The 13,107-nt window shown below is 41.4% G+C and overlaps 1 protein-coding gene and 1 long non-coding RNA gene across 2 annotated transcripts; one reads left to right on the forward strand and one right to left on the reverse strand.

The window, feature by feature from the left end:
• Positions 1 to 373: 373 nt before the first annotated feature.
• Positions 374 to 6,143, forward strand: LOC109867261 (V-type proton ATPase subunit E 1). The gene is made up of 9 exons (XM_020456318.2): positions 374 to 1,119; positions 2,120 to 2,185; positions 2,265 to 2,374; positions 3,547 to 3,613; positions 3,728 to 3,817; positions 3,954 to 4,022; positions 4,186 to 4,280; positions 4,887 to 4,974; positions 5,209 to 6,143. Exons 1-9 carry the CDS (start codon positions 1,087 to 1,089, stop codon positions 5,269 to 5,271), a joined length of 681 nt encoding a protein of 226 aa, XP_020311907.1. The 5' UTR covers positions 374 to 1,086; the 3' UTR covers positions 5,272 to 6,143.
• Positions 5,785 to 9,712, reverse strand: LOC109867004 (uncharacterized). The gene is made up of 4 exons (XR_004204795.1): positions 9,214 to 9,712; positions 8,551 to 8,986; positions 8,247 to 8,449; positions 5,785 to 7,517 (listed from the first exon to the last, which is right to left on the reverse strand). It is a non-coding gene; the product is annotated as an uncharacterized LOC109867004 (long non-coding RNA).
• Between the last annotated feature and the right edge of the window lie 3,395 nt (positions 9,713 to 13,107).

The raw sequence follows: 13,107 nt of genomic DNA on the forward strand, positions 1-13,107 counted from the left end.
TGTAATGTTTATGTCCAATGGCTGATGAGCACCGATACGTTTTATCTGTCATTTCTCTTCATTATTTCTCTTCATATGACAAGGATTAAAAAGGATTTGCCAGTAGATTGTCGACTTGATTCATGATGATGACTGCTAGCTAAGATTTTGAAAGTATGATGTTGACAGTCCAATCAAGGCTACTGTACATATAACGTCATTATGACGTCAATTTATCTGTGGCCAATGACTTTGAGCCTTCTTGGATAGGCACTTCTAATGTAACTCTATGGCAGCACCAAGGGGCTATTTTCGAGGTGTAACATTAGACCTTTTGGTGACGTAGCATCCGCATGAGTGACAAAACACTGAGCCAATCACGGCGCAACGCTCCGTGTTTTCTGCTAGCTTGCACCACCACCACAGAAAGCACTGAGCTAGGCTGAAACACCTGCATGTTGGAGCTGCCTTACTCAAGAAAACAAAAAAGAAACCATGTTTGTATGCAGCTTATTAACTCAATTATGTATTTTTTTTACACTGTTTGCAAACTGATATGTGAATACGTATTAATTTCAAAATAACATGCAAAACAGGCAAGCATTTGCTAAAAATGTGGGGCTCAATCCCTGAATAATGGGTCGCCACTGGTGGTGTCCCATCCTTTCAGGTTGTTGGTTTGAGGTAGGACTAATAGATTGAAATAGTGGAGTAGGATGGGGTTATTTTTTTATTTTATTTTTAAAACAAGTTGTGAGTGTCGTGTTAGATGGTAGGGTATTTGTTTATTTATTTTTTCAAGCGAAGTATAAGGGAGTTGTACTCCAGTCTAGTAGGTGGCGGTAATGCAACATTTATTGGATGCCAACCGCCGTTAAACCTCATCAAAGAAGAAGTAAACCGACCCTTGTTGTGAACGCGCAGTTCTCTGTCACCCAGTCAGCTGACATTCAGTGCCAGTTTGTTGCTTGTCATTAGGCCCATGTTTTTACGTCGTGTATGAGCAACTGAAAATCTATTTAGTCAAATCAAGTAGCTGATTATTATTAGTCAGTTGTTTTCTAGCTACCTTTTATTAGTAAGGAAAAAACAACTGAAGACCCAGCCATGGCGCTCAGCGATGCCGACGTACAGAAACAGGTAACATTATCTTGCGTTCTAAAGCTAGCTGTCTAGTTAGCTTTTCTAGCTAGCTAAGTTTTGCTAACACAAACTATTATAAAGTAGAAAAGGTAATCTGTGTGCTTTCTTTTTAGTTGGCTATGCTAACATGTCTGCTTTGTGAGATATACAGTTAGCTATATATTTGTCAGCTCTCACCAAAGAGCTACTATAGTTCGATGCATCATGGCACTTCCCCTTATGATTCAAAATGTATCTAACTGTCTAGTGTTTCCAGATTTCTATGAAATATAAATTATAATTCATTACAATATGAGTGAAATAGTTTTCCTTCACAAAAATGTATTTAGTATGTTAAAAAGCAGCTTTTATGTGTGGGCATAACGTTACTCCAACAACAGAATGATGTGTGCTTATACTTTACATTTAAAAAAAATTGATATGTAGACCGTTGATTGGCAGCTCATCATCATCTATGAGGAAATAACTTTTTGAAACGGTCTATTTAGATACAAGATTGAGGTTGTTGTTTTTGAACTGTTTTTTATTCTTCTCCCAATTCATGCTTTGGCCACATTCGAGTATAGGATGAGTCAAACATTATTTGGATATGAGTTAACAGAATATTCACCTCTAAACGTGAGATTTTCACTGGACAATTAGGCCTAGTTTAATTTAGCAAGTTAGAGAACAAGCTAATTAATTGGTGCTTTCTATGCATATCAACCCACTCTAATCCATGAGTAGATTAGTTTGCCATGCCAGTAATTTGCTTTGCCTTGATATATTGTGCCTCTGGGTTTTTGTGTTGGAAAGGCACTTTGGGAATCAATAATGCCCCCCTGCCTAATGTTTTAGAGTGCATTATATGAAAGATGGCATACAGGCAACAATGTACTGCGTCTAGGCATAGATAGGTCCCAAAGGCACATTTTTTAACTATGACGGTGGATTCCTCACTTGTTCATGAGAAAATTAGTTCTACACACTTCTTCATCCCCTGTTTCTCCTTGGACAGATCAAGCATATGATGGCCTTCATTGAACAGGAAGCCAATGAGAAAGCAGAAGAAATTGATGCAAAGGTAATACTCTCCCATCTAACCTGCAAGTCTGGTAAAGGTACTGTACAAAATATTAACAAATGTGTGTCTGCTCCTAAAGGCAGAAGAGGAGTTCAACATTGAGAAGGGCCGTCTGGTGCAGACACAAAGGCTCAAGATCATGGAGTACTATGAGAAAAAAGAAAAGCAGATCGACCAGCAGAAGAAAATGTGAGTTTTTTTTTTCCCCCTGTTATATCCCAGCAGTTGAAGTGAATTCTTCTCAGCTGAATGGGACATACTCTTCATAATATCTTTTCTGGAGGCAGATCCTAATTTAAACAGTGTGACATTTTGGCAATTACTACTTCTTCTTACTCAGAGTCAGATGAACTCATTGATATGTCTCTGCGTGCAGTTTGAAAGTGCGCGATGACTGGAAGTCTACAGGAACTGCTAGCATGCTAGTATGCTAACTACAAAATGACACCGTAAATTCACTATTCTGCCCTACCAAGCAAAAAGCAGTGGTGGAAAAAGTACCCAATTTTCATACTCGAGTAAAAGTGTAAAGATGGCTTAACAGAAAATAACTCAAGTGAAACTCATCCAGTAATATACTACTTGAGTAAAAGTATTTGATTTTAAATATACTTAAGTATCAAAAGTAAATGTAATTTCAAAAATATACTAAAGTACCAAAAGGTCAAGTATACATTTTTTTAAATTCCTTATGGCAAACCAGACGGCACTATTTCTTGATTTTTGTACATTTTAAATTCACGGATAGTCAGGGGCACACTCCCAACACTCTCATAGTTTAAAAATGAAGCGTTTGTGTGTTATGAGTCCATCAAATCAGAGGCAATAGGAATGAGCCAGGATGTTCTCTTGAAAAGTGTGTGAATTTGACAATTTTTCTGTCCTGTTAAGCATTCAAAAGTACTTTTGGGTGTCAGGGAAAATGTATGGAGTACAAATTACATTCTTTTCTTTAGGAATGTAGTGGAGTAAAAGTTGTCAAAATATAAATAGTAAAGTACAGATACCCCCAAAAAATGACTTAAGTAGTACTTTAAGTATTTTCACTTATTTACCTTGGTTTCACAGTAACTTTATGCAGTTACTGCTAACATGACCCCCATTTTCTCCAAAACACAATACAATATAGGCAGGATACTTGTCCACATGATTAAGCATGTATTTAATGTAGCAAAAATGATATTAACTCATTTTCAACCAAATGAGCAGTTTTTTTACCTTCTTGGTAGAGCAGTATTCTTCCCTTTTGCACCATAATTTTTTCTCTCCATGTTGTCCTGTCCAAACCATGTGTTGTGCCTCCCATTGATAAGAGTACTTGACTGCCAGTCTGCCACTTAATATTTGGCTTCTACACACAGTCAGATGTCCAACCTGATGAACCTGGCTCGACTGAAGGTGCTGAAAGCTCGTGATGACATGATTTCGGTTAGTGGCGGCTTTCCTGCAATTATCTGACCACATTAAATGTTTTGCCTATCAACAACATTTTAGATTTCTTGTTGCGAGTGATGTCTGACTCTTTCTCTTTCTGTGTGTCAGGATCTGCTAACTGAGGCTCGTCAGAGGCTGGCTAACATTGCCAAGGACCCGGCGAGGTACCCTGCCTTGTTGGAGGGGCTAGTTCTGCAGGTAGTCTTTCTGTGCGCTCAGGAGTAATCCGACTCATGTAGGCTGACAGAAGTTTGCCGTGCCGCTAATACTCACTGTCATGCAATGAACCATGGCTACTATATGTGGTCTAATTATGTCCGGACTTCAATTTCAGGGATTCTACCAACTGCTGGAGCCCAAAGTGATAATTCGCTGCCGGCAGCAGGACATTGCCATGGTGCAGGTCAGTGTTATGTTATGTTATTAGGGATACCTTGTTGAGTCACTTCAATTCTTTGCCATTGTCTGTGTATCATGACTGATTTCAGCTTGTATTATGACTTGAATTGGCCTACTTGTGTTTGAGAGAATTTGGATTCATTCACAATTTGGTTTTCACCATACAGGCTGCTGTTCAGAAAAATATCCCCATCTATAAAGCTGCTGTGAAGAGCAAAATTGAAGTCGGCATTGACCAAGACCGGCACCTTTCACCAGACATGTATGAGATTCCTTTTCATTTCACATTAATTGTGGCTAAACAAAGAGCACATCAATGACTAAGAGGTACAATAACAACCCAACAACCAGGATGCTAAAATGGGAGTCAGGTGGCCTAGTAGTTAAGAGCGTTGGGCCAGTAAAAGAAAGGTCGCTGGTTTGAATCCCCGAGCCGGCAAGGTGGAAAAAATCAGCCGTTTTTGCCCTTGAGCAAGGCAGTTAACCACCAACAACAACTGCTCCCGGGTGCCGACGATGCCGAAGTTGATTAAGGCCGCCCCCTGCACCTCTCTTGATTAAAGTGTTGGGTTAAATGCGGAAGACACATTTCAGTTGAATGCATTGTTGTTCAACAGACTAGATATCCCCATTCCCTAAAATAGAGTGCATATATTTGTATTCGGCACATTAGCAATGCAAAGGAATGGGAGAGATTACATCTACTTTACTGTTATGTTAAAATGGTTTTACATCTGTTTTTGAACGTTAACTTTATCACACTGTGCAAATTAGGTCTATCCATGTGATTGATTGAGATAAGAGGACATAAGCAAGCTATAGTGGTCCTTCAGCGAGTGACTGACCTGTATGATTCTGGTGTCCACAGCTCTGGAGGTATTGAGATGTACAACGCTAATGGGAAGATCAAGGTAGCCAACACCCTGGAGAGCAGGCTAGACCTCATGGCCCAGCAGGTACAGTATTGACATATTAGGCAGAAGAGGAGGGGTTAGGAATCACAATAGAAATACCCCAAACACTAACCCAAGTATGTCACATGTACTCCAACAGGATGAGGTTGATTTGAATCTGCTTGATCTTATCTACCTTAATATCCTTTGTAAGCTCGGTTGATGAGTACTCTGTATCCTGAGTAGTACCGGGACAGCTAGGTATTCACTTTGACCTCTCTGTTTGTTCTCTGACAGATGATGCCTGAGGTCAGAACGGCTCTGTTCGGTGCCAACCCGAACCGTAAGTTTTTGGACTAAAAGATGGTGATGCTGTTGGAGACAAAGGTTAAGGGATCATTGGAAGTGTTACTGCGAACAAGTCTCTCATTTGGGCTGGATATGTTGAAAGTTGAGCAGAGCCTAAGAACACCCTTTCTCTGATCTTCCCAACTTTAAGCACTTATCTATATGATCTTCCAAAGTAAGAAACTGTTTTATGAGACACGATGTGAGGGAGAATGTGTGTTGTCTGGTGTTAAGGGTAGGTGGCTTTCACAAGTGTTTTATACTACCTCCTCAGTTTACCACTGCTCCCCTCCCATCACTAAGGGTTGTCTGATTGGCCCCTTACTTTCCCTTGAGGAATAATCAAGTTATTTTTGTTTACTGTAAGGTGTCCAAACACCTAACAGGGTGGCTGCCGCTGTATTCCTTTTGATGTTTGTGTGTATTTTGTGTGTTGAGTGTGAACATATTGGAATGGAGAATGAATGTCTTTTGTTGTTACTTACCCATGTGATTAACAATACATATACAACAAAGAAACATGAATATTCACTGTTTGTACACAGATTGTTCATTCAATTCAGATGTTCTCCAATGAAGAATAAAATGGTTATTCCAACCCCATCATAAAATGGATAAAACAAAATGCTTTCATTGCCACCTAGTGGACTTAATCCAAAGTGCGTTGGCAAGAACCTGGTACTTTTTTAAATGGATCTTATCATAGGCTATACTAAGTTGTACATCAAACTAACATCTTCTGAATTCCAAAATGTGTAAGATAAATGCAAGATGTTTAGGATGAGACTCCATCAGCAGAAATAAGGCTTTATTTGCATAATTTTTATTGTTTGCATGACATGTAATTCAAAGATGCATTAAAAAAGGTTAAGCTAACAGTTACAGCTAGCTCTGAAGAGGTTTGCTTCTGAGCCTGAGTTGTGGAGAACAAGAAGGTAAGACTTCTGGGTGCAGGCCCAACAGTCTTAACCTGTAGGAGAGGAGCCTGGCTGTTCAGTGGGTTACAGTACAGAGACTAGGATTAAAGCATTAACAGGAGGAGTCCAAGATTACAACTATGGACTCACGGATGGGAAAGAAACTCACTGGGGAGGAAAGCCAATGTGGAGGTTGTCCTTTTTCATGAAACGAAAAGGATCTCTGTGAAAGGTGGACCAATTGCTTTGAATTGCCAGACACATTTTAGACTTCTCATGGCAGTGTAGTCAGCATTCTACAACATTAGTAAATAAAATGTTTGATAGTTTAAAAACAAATGTTGATGGATTTGTCACTTAAAGTGCTTTTGTCAAACCATGATAGCTTGGTAACTTCCTTAGTGATGGCAAAGTCAAGGAGCCTTTGCATAAGAACCATGGAGAGTAATCTCTCCCTCAATTCACTGCTGAATGAAGCAGTATGTTTTGTACTGTAAGGGACACTGACACATGCTGCTGCTATCCCAGTAGCCCTAGCAACTGCTCTCCTACACCCAGGAAGTAGACCCCCTGTGCGATGCCAAAGAGGGGGTCGATGACCAGTGCGCGACTAGTTGCCCCCCTTGAGGAATGTTGCTGGGCCCTTTACTCCAGATCCTTGTATGGAAGTGTGAGAAACCTGCTGTCAACCAAAGGTTAGCACATACATATTGGAGAAATGTGTGTTTTATGGTGCAAGCCTTACCGTGTGCAGTCAACAATGCCACGGTATGTGTCCTCCCCCTTCTGCAAGGTCTGTATACGAGTCTTTATGACTGCCAACAAACACACACACTGAAACCAATGTAAACTCCACTGTCCTTAAAGTACAGACAATATGGATATCATGCCCTGGGATTGCAGAGTTATTGATAATGTATTTCATACCATTGTAATTGGGGTCTCATGGTATAATTTAATTGTAATCCGCTAATCAAATTAAATAGCCTTTGCAATCCCAACCCAACACAGGAATCAGCCCTTACAAACTGCTCCTGTATGACATCTACAGATTAGATGGTCTTATTGTGGACATTAAGATTTAGGACTGAATGACATGCACTGCTACTGAATACAGTGGTTTATCTCTCCTTTATGGGGCTCCCCCAGCCCTTCCGTGCCTCCCTCTCTCACTGTCAAGTGGTGTGACATCTACAGCTGCCACTGATACGGCTGTGCAGCCTGCTGTGAAGGACTGCAGGAAGGGGGCCCACTCCTGCAAGTCTCCATGACTACTCGGCCCTTCCCAGCGTGTTCAGGTTGGTGAACAGCGGGAAGTAGATCATAGAGAAAGGAAAATCCCTGGAATACGAAAAGAACGCAGGCATGTTTCAGTCGGCCCACAGCTAGATTCAGCCTGCCAGACATACAATAACTGCAGTAACCTATTGATTTATGTTGGCCTTGATTAGCCAGGGTGCCAGACCACACATACAGTAAGTACTGTACATATGTAAAAGACAAATGTATCAACAGAAATACAAAATATTGAATGGAGCGACGCAATATGTGGTATATGTAAATCAGGCAGCCTTTACAAGAAGTAAATCAAAGTCTTTGCCACAAACTAATCACCAGTAATGAGTCAAATCAGGCCTGACAGTGAGTCTAGCAGGTTACCTCAGTTCAGTCAGTTCAGGATTACGTCATTCCGAACTGAACAAGAGAAATGTGTGTGTGTGTGCTTCACAGGAGGCTGCTGAGGGGAGGACGGGTCATATTGATGTACGGAACGGCGCGAATGGAATGGCATCTAACACCTGGAACCATGTGTTTAATGTACAGTATTTGATATCATTCCACTGATTCCGCTCCAGCCATTACCACGAGCCCATCCTCCCCAATTACGGGGCCTCAACCTCCTGTTGTGTGCTTGTACCACGGAGTGAGTGATTGTGTGTGTGCGTGCGGTGTGCGTTTGTTTGATACGTACAATTTGTATAATATCATTCTTTCCTTTAGCTTTTCACTTTCTATGCCATTTGCCTATGTGGATTTGTCAGAGGCAGAGAGAGAGACAGAGTGTCACACCTCATCAGTGTGGCTCCTGCTCCCCGGTAGAGGCCTGGCAGGCCGCGTGTCTTCAGTAGCTCCAGGGTAATACGGACGGCAGGGGTCCGAGGTGGAGGTGCAGGCTGGGCTGGAGGAGATGGACCAGGAGCTGGACCAGAAGCTGCAGTGTGTGCTTGGACCAGAAGCTGCAGTGTGTGCTTGGACCACTCTGCTTATGTCAGCTGTCACACACACACACACATCACATCAGTGCCAAAAAACTTCAGCAGCAGTCTGAGATGTGGTTGGCCTAAGGACAAACGGTTCACAGAACTCAACCAACCTTCCTGTGTCCTGCAAATGGATCTTGAGGATCTCCATGGGTGTGGTCACTATCATCTGGCAGGTCCCCGTCCCACATCCTGCCAGTATCTCCCCCCACAGGGGCAACTTCCTGTGGGCCAAATGACAGGGTTAACAGACTAATAAATAGACACATAGCAATAATAACAACAATGACACCACCCCTGATAAAATGAGACAGTTTACTGTAGCAATAGCACCTTAGTCCATCTGACTTTATTACATGAATGTTATGTTAACTTGATGGATAAAAAAGTACTCTAAGGTGTGTAAATGTATGTTTCAGTTAAAAGTGTAAGTGCTGTGCTAGGACAAAAAGTTAGTTTCCCGTCCTTGGAGAGCTTCTGTCTGAAGATATAATTTGCTGCCAGTTTAATGGCATTCTCTGGTGTGATGAGTGAGATTCACTGCTGCACCTGCGGAAAAAATAGTAATGGATTATAACAACACAATCTACAGTTAACGTCATTAAAAAAACGTCCCCTGCACTTTCATATAATTAGCTCTAGGCTAGTTAATAACTCTAGGTGCTCAATACTTTCAAAGGGTATAATACATGGTTTATGGCAGTTATTTAAATTTAGGATGTGTCAGCTACACTCAACACAGAATTGTACATTACATTAATCCAGGGAAATAGTACCTCGATATATCCCAAAGTAGCCTTCCATCTTAACTGTCTTCGTCAAACAGTCCAGCCTTCACATCAAAAGGAGAAGTAATTCAGGTAAAAATCAGTTTGGGGGAACTTTCTGATATATTCATGAAATATCTTATAAATCAAATCAAACTTTATTTGTCACATGCACCAAATACAACAAGTGTAGCCTTTACTGTGAAATGCTTACTTACAAGCCCTTGACCAACAGTGCAGCTTAAGAGGAAGAACATATTTACCATGTAGATTAATATAAAAAGTAACACAATAAGAATAACAATAACGAGGCTATATACAGGGGGCACCGGTACCAAGTCAGTGTGCGGGGGTACAGGCTTGTTCAGGTAATCTGTATATGTAGGTGGGGGCGAAGTGACTATGCATAGATAACAAACAAACAGCGAGTAGCAGCAGTGTACAAAAGGGAGGGTCAAGGTAAATTGTCTGGTGGTGATTTTATGAATTGTTCACCAGTCTAATGGCTTGGGGGTAGAAGCTGTTGAGGAGCCTTTTGGTCCTAGACTTGGTGCTCCGGTACCACTTGCCATGCGATAGCAGAGAAAAACAGTCTATAACTTGGGTGACTGGAGGGCTTTGGGCTTTCCTCTGACACCGCCTAGTATATAGGTCCTGGATGGCAGGAAGCTTGGCCCCAGTGATGTACTGGGCTGTTTGCACTAACCTCTGTAGCGCCTTATGGTCAGATGTCGAGCAGTGATGCAACCGGTCGGGATGCTCTTAATGGTGCAGCTGTAGAAACCTTTGAGGATCTGGGGACCCATGCCAAATATTTTCAGTCTCCTGAGGGGAAAAGGTTTTGTTGTGCCCTCTTCACGACATTTAACTGATGCTTATTGACCATGCATAAACAATGAATAGCATTTAGTAATTTGCTTTTCCTTACAATACAGTGTCTTGTCAATCTTAACAAAACCCTACATCACAGAATGTTGGTTGTTCAGCATCACTTAAACACAGCTACACACTACAAACATAATTGATGGACACTTTCCTTTAAAGTTAGAATCATTAATTGATTCAATAAGCTGAGGGATGGGCCTGTAGAAATGTAACCACTCTTAAATTAATAGACAGCACTATGGATGCAAGGACTGACCATCCATGATACTGTTTACATTGTTTACAAACAGAGTAAAACAGGTTTATATATTTGGGTTCTGATGGGGTACAACAGTTGAACTAAGCTCATGAGGCATTTATAAGTTATATTCTCCAAGAATCAATAGGTATATATCATTCATTTATAAGTCCAAAAATAGATGTATCAACTAAGGATTCTAACTTGAATTGGTTCACATTTGGTTCACAGTTTGATTTTCCATTGATTTGATTAAACTTCATTAGCAGCTACTAGATTGTTACTTAATTAAAAGACCATGAGTAGTCAGGATGCCAAAGGATCACTCCTGTGCCAACCAGTAACTCACTTCACCAATGTAAATATAGGCTCAATGCCCACTCAACGCTATGATGCCATAGTGTGTACAGATGTATAGAGATAGACAGTTGTCTGTACTAGACAACCAGTAGAGCCAAGCATGTCAATAACTAGTACTATAGAGTCAAGAATTGATTATTTTCCCTGTCTGATTTCTTGTGGAAGCCACTCAGTATTGTAGCGCTCACCAAAACAGCACCAAATACTTGTTTTGAATGCAAATGTTCAAAAACACATTTGACCTAATCTGCCCTCAGTTTAGTCTGATTACTTCAAAACAATTACTGTGTGCATGAGTCAAAACAGAACTATTCTCTCTTTCATCCAGTTCAATAAACTGTACTTGATTTACTTTTTTTATTTACCTTTTTATTTTATTGTGTGAACAAAGTAAAAGAGGAACCAAGCCAAGGCAGTAGGTCATCACCACTTACCACACTCACAAAGTAATAAACTATTTATCTTCCTAAAATGTGAATTTAAACCTAACCTTAACACTAACCTTAACTACACTGCTAATGTTATGCCTAACCTTAAATACAATTTTACAAAAGCTCATTTTGGTTTTCATTCATTTTTACGAAATAGCCAATTTGGACTTTTTGGCTACGGGAAAACAAGGCAGTACTCACATTCCGGTGTGGACTCGGGCACCCTGCTGGTTCTGTAGGCGGGTCTTGGCCGGATCATTACGAAACACACAGCTCACACCCACCAGCCCTGTCACGCCCCCATTAATCAGTTTAGCAGGGAGGCTGCGGAGGAGGGAAACACGCACATACACCCACGAAAGCAGCCCGAGTGACACAAATCCATGCATAAACACAGAGGAACACAGGCACACACACAAACAGACACACACCCACACACACACATGGAAAAACACAGACATAAACACTTTGTAAATGGAAATGCTGGCATAGGGCAACACAAAATGTTTCCTCCTTTCACATTATTGTTAGATTGAATCCTCCAGGTTCTAGGTGAAGAGATATATTGCAATGGGGGTTACCTAACTTTCTGCTCAGCCATCCTGTCTCTCATTGGGCTCCAGGCCCACTTCGGTTTCCTTCCTCCTCCTTCTCCCATCGGCACAGCAGCTCAGCCCAAAGGTGTTATCACCACTACCGTACCCTTACCGACCCATCTGTCTCCAGCACAAATGCAATTTGCCACCTCTATGGTATCAATGTGGTGTCTGTTCTTCCACGGTGGGGAAGCAATAGGGTTCCTCTCCCCTGTATTTTGTGGCACCCACCACCTGAGCTTAACCGGTGTCCTCTGGCCACAGCTCTGCTGTGCCTCACAGGAATTCCAGTGGTCTCTGTCTGTTCCAATAGAGCAAGGCCACACCAATGACAAAGGTCAGGTTACCTTTTCTCATACCTCAGTATCATACAGAGGTCCTATTTATCTCTTTGTAAACTCTCTGAACTGCAGTGACAACTCTTTATGGCAATAGTTGTTCAGAGTATTGCAGAGGATTGAACGTCCACACACTGAATAAGAATTTTGACCATAGATCTTATGATTGAAGGCCATCTTGGTCCTTCATTAGCCGGGTCCCAGATCTGTTTGCGCCATCATGCCACTCCATTCCACTCCTTGTCATGTTGGCATAGGACAAGGAACAGCAAGGAGTGGAAGGTCAGCACAAATACATCCGGTACCCAAGTAGGTCATTCATAATTCTGAGGCAGAATGTCCTGTGGCTCCCACACAGAAAAATAACATCTTTAGTCTCTCTAATCTTATTGCTAAAAGGGATAAGATGATTTGAGCTACCAAGGAGGGCAAAACTGAAAGATGACAAGCTTACCAGTTTCCTTTAGCTGTGTTTGAGATCCACCATTTCCAAAGGACGGAAAAGAGATTCAATGTGAACTTGTAAAATTGGTTTGACAAATGTTTTCTGCTAACAATAATTGTCAGAAGCTGGTCTGTTATTATGCACAATATTACCCAAATCGACATCAGGTGTTCCCACCTACCCTCTTCTCCTCTTGTCCCCTTTCTTCCATTCTTATTTTTTCTCTCCTTATTTCCTTCTCAGCTCCCTAATTAATCTCTCTTAATCTCCCCACCTTCCTTCCCCCTTCTGTCTTTTTTTTACCACTGTAAACCATCTCTCTACCCTCGCTTCTCTCCTCCTTTGAAAAAAGAATGAATTCACCTTTCTCCATCTCTCACCTTTGTTTTGACACCATTCTCTTGATTTCTCCTCAGTTCTTATCTTCCACCACAACCATCCTCCTAACCGTTCCTCTGGATCCCTTTCATCTTACAGCTCAGTCTTTTCTAGTGCCCAGTCAGTCACATTCTGCACATGCCTTTCACTGAGCCGCTCTGTGAAACTTTCTTTCAGCTCCGTTCCATTCACACTAGTCCCCTGCCAAAAACGCAGACAAGAGTCTTTACCC

The sequence above is a fragment of the Oncorhynchus kisutch genome, linkage group LG22 (genome assembly GCF_002021735.2).
Source record: "Oncorhynchus kisutch isolate 150728-3 linkage group LG22, Okis_V2, whole genome shotgun sequence".
Lineage (NCBI taxonomy): Eukaryota > Metazoa > Chordata > Actinopteri > Salmoniformes > Salmonidae > Oncorhynchus > Oncorhynchus kisutch.

Excerpts from the sequence above, each read along its gene's own strand:
- LOC109867261 (XM_020456318.2), top strand. The coding sequence starts at position 1,087 with ATGGCGCTCAGCGATGCCGACGTACAGAAACAG. Across the intron at positions 4,023-4,185 it reads AGGACATTGCCATGGTGCAG|GCTGCTGTTCAGAAAAATAT; the intron begins GTCAGTGTTATG and ends TTCACCATACAG. Across the intron at positions 4,281-4,886 it reads CGGCACCTTTCACCAGACAT|CTCTGGAGGTATTGAGATGT; the intron begins GTATGAGATTCC and ends TGGTGTCCACAG.